The sequence below is a fragment of the Gavialis gangeticus genome, unplaced genomic scaffold, assembly GCF_001723915.1.
Source record: "Gavialis gangeticus isolate Ggan-Ray unplaced genomic scaffold, GavGan_comp1, whole genome shotgun sequence".
Taxonomy (NCBI): Eukaryota; Metazoa; Chordata; order Crocodylia; family Gavialidae; genus Gavialis; species Gavialis gangeticus.
The window spans coordinates 153,525,335-153,536,220 of NW_017729025.1; the positions used below are offsets into that span (position 1 = coordinate 153,525,335).

Consider the following 10,886-nt stretch of genomic DNA (forward strand, 5'->3'; position numbering starts at 1 on the left):
CAGACTGAGGCCCCTGCAGGGGGGGAGGGAGGGAGGGAGTGGGGCTGCCCAGGCCCTTCCCCCCACAACAGACTTACAAGCTGGATGCTACTCTGCAAGCTGCCGGGCTGTATATCAGCAATCAGATCAGTATCCACTGATATGGTTTGTTAATCTGCCATCGGTATCAGCCAAAAATTTTTTTATCAGTGTATCCCTACTACTTTCTTTTAAAAACCTAACCAAACAAAAAAAATCCTCCCTAAACTACTGTTACAATCTTGCTATCAGCTGAAGTTTGAAAACTTAAATACCTTTTGCTCACAAAATGATCACACTTATTCTCCTAGTTTGAAAAGTGGCAAAATGCTGACCCTATTCTGAATTGCAGCTTTAAGGAAAATATTCCAGCTATTTTATTTCTTTTTTTTCTCTTTTGGGATGGGATATTCACACACACAATCTTTTTGTATCTGCTTCATAATATCACTATGATATCAGTCTCCATTAGAAAGTATTACAACAATTCTACAGCAAAGGGAAGATTCAAGCAAATATGCTGAACAATTAGCTCTTTTGATTATTCAGGAAATGCCTAACAAAAGCACAATTGATAATATGCCTGTCAGCTCATTAGCACCCTGTAAGTAGCAGCTCATGCCTATATCTGTGCACAGTTCCCATCTTTTTTAATCCTGCAGTTTGAGACTTAAAGGCTAGGAAGAAAAGCTAAAAGAAAACAGGAATGCACACATGAATGGCAGTAAAATATTGCTAAACTTTTTTTAAACTCTTAGAACGCTGAATTGGTACATAAGATATGATCTTGGCTACTGGATGATGTCTATTTTACCACATTAATGAACCAATTTAGTTTCCTGTTCAAATATTTGTTCCTGTACAAATATAGCAGAAAGTACCCTCAAGAACATGAAGTGGAGACAGGTTTTTTTATGGCGCTGTCCATAAGCACTTTTTTATGACATTGACCATAAGCAGGCAAACATCATGCCCAGCCAAGCCAGAAATATTAACCTGGGTGGGTGCTACTGAAAGAGGAACAGTCAATGGCCACTGCCATTGCCCTTTGTGGGGAAAAAGGGTGTTTTATTATTTTGCTTGTTCTAATTCTTTTTGAACAGTTTCCTTGGAGAAGAGGAGGATAATGGGTTTTGAGGACAGTCACAGCCCTGCTTTTGAGAGAGGGAGGTATGAGCCTGGGAGGGACAGAAGAGGGGCTATATTCCCATGTTGTGGGAACTGGAGGGAATAGGGCAGTGGTGGGGGCTGTTTTCTTTTACGGAGGCATTTAATAAGGGTTAGGAAGTGAGTCTGGGGTGGAGAGCACTCTCCTTGGTCAGAGGCAGAGAAGCAGAAAGGGGGCATATTGCTTCTGAATTTGGGGTTTGGGAACTTTATACACCTTCCTATTTTATTTTGTTTTTATATTTTTTGCCTTTTATTATAAACTGATTTTTGGAAAAGGCAGCATATGAATAAAATAAATATTCTCCATGTATCAAACTACATAATAAGTGGAGGGGTTCTAAGTAGTACAGAAACATGCCAGTACTACATAAAGAAATTCTCTTACCATCTTTTGCATTGAGTGTGGGAGTTATTTTGGTATTGTCCTTACTGAGTTCTCCTAGAAGCTTGGGGGAAATAGTAAGATAGTCGCACCCTGCGAGCGCCTTGATTTCGCCTGTGTTTCGAAATGAAGCCCCCATCACAATGGTTTTGTACCCAAATTTCTTGTAGTAGTTGTAGATTTTAGTGACACTCTTCACCCCTAAGGAACAAACAATGGTGATTTTCAAATAAGTTTAAAAGTACAAAGAAATACGTATAATCACAAAAGAAACTCCTACAATTCAATATCCCATTTTCTAGAATCTTATTCATAAGTTGCTTTTTGATTTAAGTACAGCTTATTTTGACTAAGGAGGAAACATTTCTATTAATGTGGTTAAAGTTACCTGGATCCTCTGAAGGTTCATAGGTTTTCTTGTCTGTGTTTGCAACATACCAATCCAGGATACGTCCTACAAATGGGGAAATCAGAGTGACACCTGCTTCAGCACAGGCAACAGCCTGAGCAAAGGAGAACAGCAAGGTCATGTTGCAGTGGATCCCATATTCCTCTTCCAAAACCCTGCAAAAAAGGGCCAGCTTAAACGTGGAGTCCCTTTACTGCATTCAGAAATAAAATAACTAAAAACTTAAACATAAATGAATTCATGTTATTAGTGGATAGTGAAAATTACAAACTAAAGTCACCTGCCACTAGTATGAATACATTTTTGTCTGACTTCATTTAAAAATGTAAAGCCAGTGTCCTGCAATTTGCTGGTGCGTGGCTCTCAATAGCATTCAAAATAATGCACAGATTTAATAAATGCCCACTGAACAGCCATTAAAGGCATGTACTTAAAATCAATACATCTGCTAAATCAGCAGATGCATGACAAATAGAACCAAGGAAGTGATACTTCCCCTCTATACAGCATTGATCAGACCGCAGTTGGAGTACTGCATCCAGTTTTGGGCACTGTACTTCAATAAGGATGTTGATAGACTCAAGAGGGTCCAGAGGAGGGCCACTCGTATGGTTAGGGGCTTACAGGACAAGCCCTATGAAGAGAGACTGAGGGACCTGGACCTCTTCAGCCTCTGCAAGAGAAGGCTGAGAGGTGATCTTGTGGCCTCCTACAAATTCATTAGGGGGACGCAGCAAGGGATCGGAGATGCTGTGTTCACCAGTGCACCTCTTGGGGTAACAAGGAACAATGGTCACAAACTGACAGAGAGCAGATTTAGGCTAGACGTCAGGAAAAACTTTTTCATAGTAAGGGTGGCCAAAATTTGGAATGGGCTTCCAAGGGAGGTGGTGCTCTCCCCTGCCTTGGGGGTCTTTAAGAGAAGGCTGGATAGGCATCTGGCTGGGGTCATCTAATCCCAGCACTCTTTCCTGCCTAGGCAGGGGGTTGGACTCGATGATCTGTTGAGGTCTCTTCTGACCCTAGCATCTATGAATCTATGAAAAAATAAATACTTACTTGCCAGCCTGGATACCCTCCCATGTTGAAGAGAGTTTTATGAGGATGCGATCTTTACCAATTCCTGCTTCCTTGTAAAGGTCAATGAGGCGCCTGGCTCTCTTAATCATTCCTTCTTTATCAAAGGACAACCTTTGAAACGAGAAAGTCACTTCTTTAAGTTGAAAATATTTGTTCCATTATCTCTAACCCAGATCTATCTTTCAACCATACAGTGAAGCATACTTCAATATGGAGTCAGTTCTCTTAAAGCTAATCAAGGCATTAGACAATTGTACAACTCTCTCAAAGTCTCTTTTTCCCCTCAAGGTAAATTCACAGATTAAAGTTTGCTTTAATATTTATGTAAAGGCAGAAGCTGAAAAAATAGAGGGGAAAAAGACAAACTGTTACACTTATGCAAGAATCAATGAACCACCAAAGTGTGTTGTTTTGTTAGGTGGAAGACAAAGAGAAGAATCCTAGCTGCATTACTGAAGTATATTTGGAAGCATGAGTCGCTAGCTCAGGGGATAAAATGCTAGAACAAAGATTAAGAGCTAGAAATAGAGAATGCTACTTAATGCTGCTGCTAAGATGAACCTTGTTTAATTTTTTCTTCATAGTTAACTATTATGCTATACATACTTCCTAGACAGACAAATTATGTGAAGTCAGGTCCTCAATTAAACAAAGAGTATTAATATAAACTCTGGACAGCTCACTCTGTTCTAGCATCATCAAGTTGGAACAAACACCCTAGGCAAGCTGTATGTTACACCCTTCATTTTAGACCTCTAAATCTTGCTCTGCTTTAGAAAAGAAAGTCAAACCTTGCATCTACTTCTGTGGACACACGGCCGGGTATTCTCTTTAGTATTTCTGCCCCAAATAATACAAAAAGCTTGTCACAGGCATTTTGCATCTGCTCATCCTCTGACCTGAAAATAGAAAATGGAGTGTAATTTGTTAAATTATTTTTGTGAAGATGATCAGCCAGTACACTGACTCCCTCACCAACTGCCTCCCTACAATCTACCATGAATGAAGGTCAAGCTTCATGTCATTGGCTAATTCCTGTTCTTTCCTACTTTTTCTCCCTTGGTTTTTGTCCCCTTTATGCCTTACCAGTGGCAGCAAATACTATTCCATCTGTATTTTTCTCCATAATGCTGCCTGTCCCAAGAATATATACCCCAAGCAATCCTATGTGCCACTTAAGGAGGGATATGAATGAGAATACTTTTTAATGCAGTTCAGAAACTTAAGTCACAAAGAGTCTCCATGGCTGCTGAGAACATTATATGCCATTCTGTCAATGTGTGGCCGATCATCAATTTTGGTGGTTTATATGTTGTATTCCTTCACTTCATTAGCTAGTCTATTATTTGGAGGTTCCCTGGGGCCAGAACTTGGGCCTTTTGAGTATGTTAAGGAAAATCCTGAATACACTGTCTGCTCCTCAGAATCCTTCTGTAGGTCAGATATAAGCTGGCCTGCTCAAATCAATGGATTACTTACCCACCAAGCTTTTTTCCATACTCAATAGCCTCATCCACAAGTTCCTGGTAGGATGGCATCTGAGCAGCAGCTAGGATCAGGGATGGATTTGTGGTGGCATCTAAGGGCTTGTATTCTTCAATTGCTGTGAAAATAGGAACAGCCAGTTTAGAATAAGTGATCCAGCCAGACTAATTGGAAGGCTTTTTGCTCATTTGTGTACAGTAGAATTATGAGCAATTAACATCCACTGAGATGAGAAGATTCCTGTCAGAGTTAAATATGCATTTTCTTGAGGTAGGAATGGTGCATGAAAGACATAAAAATTGCATGAAAGCTTGGGGAACAGTGCCTCACAGGTGACCACTCAAGCAGATGTCTGACTACAGAGACAACTCAAGCAGGAGTTATCCCTTGGTTTAGCTTAGACATTGCTCAAAAAATGGAGGGAAGAGGCAGCTGTGGAAATAGAAACAAGGCTAGGAATCTACTTCCTGCCTAGGTCTTCATAGGCCTCTGTCCTCTGGGAATCAAAAGGAACATAATTCCTTCCCAGCAGGAATATGCAAGTTATCATATTGGATTATTGGTTTTCATTTATGTATGCATGCTAAAGGGAACTTTACTGAATGAAAGGCCAGGCAAACATTAAATTTTGCATTTAGTTCTGAATGTATTAGGACTTGTACATTTTCTTTCTAATAGCAGAATTCGATCATTTGAATCCTGTGCCTATAGTTTTTCTGTACCAACAGGCGGCTGCTTTACATAAGGTGTTCCAACTTGCGTTAAGTTCTGTACTGTGCACTATAAGTACTGCACTGCCGGTAACGTTAGTTGTTTACCGCAGAGTGGTAAGTTCCAACATGCTGGTTGTAGTGCATTACTGAGTAGTTAACTAGCCTGGCATACAGCGTCTGACCTGGCAAATTTCTAATGTCTTCTACAGACAGTTTTTATTAATTCTGCTTACAAAGCTGTCCTGGTAACAGAGCTATCAAAATTGCTAATAACTTGTGATTAGCTGAGTTTTCTGAACATTTTGCTGTCAAGAAAAAAAATTCTTAGTGTTTAACAATTTGACTTTGTTGCTACAGAAAATGGCAGAATGTGGGAAGGACTGTACCAAAAGCTATGCTTTTCCAAGAGCTTCTTTTAGACAAGGTCTATCCAACTGGTGGTCTGCAGGTTGCAGAAAGCCACAAGGGATACATTTTGTGGCCCTAGGGCTAGTGCCAGGCTGGCATTCCACCCACTGCTGCTGCAGCAGCAGCCGCAGCAGCGGCCGCCAAGTGCTCCCATCTCACGTCCCCTCCCTCTGGCTTCCACTTCTTACCCCTGCCCCAGAGACAGTGTGGCACAGCTCACAGCCCAGGTAGACCACAGCTGGGGAGTTGAGGGTGAGGCTGGGGTATCAGCACACATGATGCAGGGTGATGGGAAGAGGAAGAGTGCTCACTCAAAGTATTACAAAGTGGGTATAGGTGGCATGCAGCCTGTAGTTCACACTAGTGTGCTCCACATTGACAGCTCTGATTTGCATAAAGATCCTGGTGCACTGGACATGTCTACCTTGTGTGCACAACCTTCAGCTGCTTTTTTTCTTTTTACTTTTCTATTCATGATCCATGTGTGAGGAATGCAAATTCAGATCTAACTTCTAAAAACCAGTGTAGGTAAGAGTCAATCAGCTGTTAGATAAAATTGCCAAAAAAAGCACCCGATCTATACAGATGCTTTGGGTCCAACGGACACGCTTCCTCTTCTGGGCACATGTAGGGCTGGGCACAGGAGTGTGCTGAGTTTAAAGTGTTGTTTTGTTTTTGTTCATGTCTGCAAGCAGCCCACATATCCAGGGCAGATCAGTAACGATGAATCTTAGTTAACTGCTTCAGCACCCCACATATCTGCAATAGGTATCTAGCAAAGTTTCTTATTGGACACACGTGACATGTCATCCTGCATTATTAAATTTTGCCAGTGCATTCCTTTTTTATTCCTAGAATAATTGTCAGAGGCACTCCTGGATATGAGGCAGACTGACTTTCATGATCATCTTCCTATATGAACTGTGGGTTAATATATGAATGGATGTTCAATTGCTAACATTGTTGAGAATTTTCCACTTAATTAAATATGAACAGAGCTGAAAGTCCAGTTAAAAAAAAATAGCTCCTAGAGAGTATTAAGCTACTATTCAGCTCCTCCATACAAGCTTTCAGAAAGGGCTTGTGAATCCTGTTCACTGCTGTACACACTTTTTTTTTTTTTTTTTCATACTGATGTGGAGAAAACAATGCTGGAGAGTATGGCCCATACCACTGCACTGATAGCAGCAGCTAAATGAAACAAGTTTCATAATTTCAGTGTTGCTTCACTTCTGCTGGGGAAACTACCACTGTGAGGGAACATTATTTTTCTCTTTCAGATGCAGACAAGGGAGAATCTTAGTAGCAGCACATGTGAAGTCAGGACTAACAGCTTTTGCTACTGCAGTTCAATACAGGTGCACTTTATCTACCCTAGGGGAAAAAATGCCATGGGTAACTGGTGTGAGCAACAGCTGCAGCTTAATCAGTGCCAGTTTCTAACTGCAAATGTACCAAAGAACAAACTGTATTTATAACTGTTTCAAAGAATTCAGTTAAAATTTTCTACCTGGCAAGTAAGTCAGTACCAGTATAGCTGCACCTGTTGTCAACAATGGGTATTTTATATGCTGCAGACAAGGCTACAGGAAGTCAGTGCTAACATTCCTGCGCTTTACATACTTAGTTCCTACAACTTTATCAAGTGTCTCTAGCCATGCTTGTTGATCTAAATTGGAAGATTACAAAAGTTTCTCAATATATGAACGATATGCACTTAGTCTTTCACATAAACAAAAAAGTACCACTGTCTCTCTCTACTTCTGAAATAAATTATTTTTTTCTTTTTCCCCACAGACAGCTATGAGGTCGACTTGAAGTGCTAAAGCAGCAGCTAACGCTCAGGGAAGGCTCTAATCCTTTGACCCCCTCCGCCTAGACATCTGTTTGTGGACTGTGGCTTTTGCCAAACAAGTAAGTTGGTTACAAAAATATATGTATTAAAGTACAACTTTGTTATCCAGTTAGATAAAACTAAATGTATGTGATACATGCATGCATGGGTCAGAGACCTAAGAGTGCTCTTGGATTACTGCTGTCCAAGGATGAGTCTGTGGGATGTAAATGCCCAGCCAGCATCATTTTCTTTAAGATTCTTTCCCTTTGGTTTCAATAGCTGGTGCCTTCCATAAAGAACCCTGACATTCTGGCTCTGGGATAACATACCCATTTTTTTCAACTCTGCAACCCCCCCGACCCCAGTATAAATCTGCACCCTTGCCCTCTTGAATTTGCTGACCTCCATTAACTTATTCCAAGTAGCAAGGTTTGTGGAGTTCCCGTGGTTCAGTGATAGAGTTCTTGTCTACCAAACAGGAAATCCAGGTTTGATTCCCAGATGCTTATATACCTACAGCCTCCAAACATCAGTTTGGCCTTTGGATTCTGTCTCGGTGACCGGGGGGAGGGGATGGTCCGGGCAGCCTCCACTCCTCCAAAACTTCTACCTAGACATATGCGTCAAAGGTTTGGGTAACCTCATGCACACACCGTGATCTGGAAGGATCAATGGTTGCCAAAGCAAGGTTTGTTATCTCCAGCTAGAGTAGGGTTTTTGGTTGTAGCCATGTTGGTCTAAGAACACAGGCAATCAAGTTTCTTTGGTTAGATGTGATATCTTTTATTAGACCAATTGAGTTCATACTTCAGGAAACTGCATCCTCTTTCGGGCCCCTTTTGTCTTCTTGGTTGATTGAGACCTTACAAACAATTAAGGCCAAGTCTCTTCACAAAATGCTATTCAGGCAGTTGCTCAGAAGCCAACAATCAAAAGGAATAAGATATATAAGGTATAAAATAAAATAAGATAGGTATATGTAACTAAACTAAATACTCTTATATTTTCAATTAATCTTCCAGCTCTGGAGTGAGGACATAATCAAAGCAATTAACTTGCTCCTCACTTTTTTTTTCTTTTGTGTTTAAGATGCAAACAAAAAAAATACCTTTAACAACCATCATGGTTTTAAGACTGCTGTGCTCTTGGCCTGACCAGGATTAATTTTAAATAGGAGACACCTCTTTCTGAAAGCCTTTGGACATGACTAAAATAACTCGAGGAAAAAAAGTTACTGCCAACCTGTGTATTGTTCAGTGAAGCAGAGTGAAGCAAACCCTCAATACTGTAGGTTCCTGCTTGATTATAGATTTGAGAGGTAAGCAGCTGTGGTTTTGTAATCTGCAGAAAAGTCTGACCCCACCTTCTTTCATCAAAGAACAAAATGCTTACTCATTTTCATGAGCTAAAGTAAACAGTATCTTGCATTAATTCCTTTTTTGCTGCCACAGGGGGGAGAGAAAAAGAGAACTACCCAGGAAGCCACTCAAAAAAACAACAAACAAAAAAACCAGCAGAACAAGCGGAGAGAGTTTGAGCATTGTCTTTTGCTGTGAAGGTTCCTGTAGCTTTGAAAGTCTTTCTTTGCAGTCACTGCCAGCCAGTGTTTGACAAACCCAGACTTGATCTCAAAGAAAGAAGGGAGCCAGATTTAAATCGGGGACAGTCTATTTCCTGAGTGGATCATTTTAAAGATTTGCTGGTGTGTGAATGAATAGGCTCAACGAATGCTAACTCAGGGCCCTTCTTCCAATCCCAGTCCCTGGGGATTCAAAGACAAGAGAGCAGCCAGGGGTCCTGGTGCTCAGGGAGATCTGTGGAGTGGGAATTATATCAGCGTGGAAAACACAGGGGGGACAAAATGCCCTTCTAGTTCTCACAAGGCAACTGCATGCGGCAATTCAGAGGGTGGCACATGGCTCCACAGGAGATGCATTTAGCGGGGGCCCATACAACATGCCTGTAACATGCCACTATCATCCTTGACCCCACAGGGATTTTAACCCCTAGACCAAAGTACTGAGGAAGGGGTAGGTTTTTCATTGCTTGATTTCTTCCCAGAGGCCCTGGGGGCTGCTGGGGAACACAGGCTTCAGCCCAGTGAGTCTCAACTGGGTGCTGGTTGCCACGCCCTGCCTGCTCCTTGCAAGGGTGCCTGTCGCAGGCGTCATGGACAGGATAAATAATCCCCGGCTTCCAAACACCAGCAGGACTGTCCTGCACAGAGCTCTAGGCAACAGTGACACTGGTGCTTTTCTGCCCTCCAAAAAATAAAGGGGAGAGAAGGGGAGAAGAGCAGTTGTTTTCCTAGGGTCTCTGCCTCCCTACTTTGATATTTAATTTTATTCTCTCTCTCTCTCTCTCTCTCACTCTTAAAGCGCAGGGGGTTGACCCCCGGCCTGAGTCCCGCAGGCTGCTGGGCTGCACGCCCAGCTCGTGCGGAGGACCTGCCTGCATGTGGGCATAGCTCCCACCCCGCCGCGTACCCAAGGCAGTCCGAGTCGGCACCGGGCCCGACCCCGCCAGCCTTGGACCGTCCCGGCCAAGATTCACACCCCCCTTTGTTGGAGATGGTTCGGTCCGCTCCTGCTGTAAGCGTGGCCGGATTAGCCCACTCACCCTCGGGGGGGAGGGGAAGAACCACCGCGTCGGGGTGGGGGAGTGGGAACAGGCTCAGTGTGGAGGGTAGGGTTGCGCGGGACTGACTCGCCCCCTCACCATGGAAGTCGCCGGTGTCGGCCACCACCGTGGTGTGGTGCTTGAGCTGCTCCAGCACCGACTCCATCTTCGGCCGCTTCACGGGTGATACGGACATGGCGGGGGGGCTCGGGCCGGCGTCCGGAGCGCGGGTAAGGAAGTTCCGTGCGCCGCCCGCCAGGCTCCGCACGCGGCCCCTCCCCCCGCGACCGCGCCCAGGTCCAATCACGACCGAGAAGGGGGGGGGTCGAGGACCAATAGACGGTCAGTTCGGGTCTAGGAAAGCAGCCAATCAGAGGCCGGGGGAGGCTCCTGATTGGGTGGGTGGTGCGCGAGCCTTCTGGCTCTGCCTGTCTCACGGGGGGTGGGGCCGCTGGAAAGGAGAGAGGTAGCCCGTCTCTCCTTCCCGCCCAGGCGCGTGGAGGAAGGGGTGGCTAACGCTGCTGGTGGGCGCCGGTGTTGGCTGGTGTACCATTGTCCTCGTATTAGTAGGGTCATTTCACCTCCTCGTACAATAGTTTCTAGGGTCGGAAGGGACCTGAACAGATCACCAGGTCCGACCCCCTGCCCCGGGCAGGAACAGGTGCTGGGGTCATATCACCCCAGCCAAATATCTGTCCAGCCTCCTCTTGAAGACCCCCAAGGTAGGAGAGAGTACCACCTCCCTTGGGAGCCCATTCCAGAGCC

At 43.8% G+C, this 10,886-nt stretch overlaps 1 protein-coding gene across 1 annotated transcript in view; it reads right to left on the bottom strand.

Moving 5' to 3' along the window:
• Positions 1-10,411, bottom strand: part of TALDO1 (transaldolase 1) — an 11,904-nt gene extending 1,493 nt beyond the window's left edge. The window contains exons 1-6 of the mRNA XM_019519797.1: positions 10,221-10,411; positions 4,539-4,662; positions 3,851-3,958; positions 3,039-3,170; positions 1,959-2,134; positions 1,574-1,771 (exon numbers count right to left, since the gene is read on the bottom strand). Coding sequence (XP_019375342.1) covers positions 1,574-1,771; positions 1,959-2,134; positions 3,039-3,170; positions 3,851-3,958; positions 4,539-4,662; positions 10,221-10,317 — 835 coding nt within the window. The 5' untranslated portion in view covers positions 10,318-10,411. The remainder of the gene's footprint in view (positions 1-1,573; positions 1,772-1,958; positions 2,135-3,038; positions 3,171-3,850; positions 3,959-4,538; positions 4,663-10,220) is intronic.
• Between the last annotated feature and the right edge of the window lie 475 nt (positions 10,412-10,886).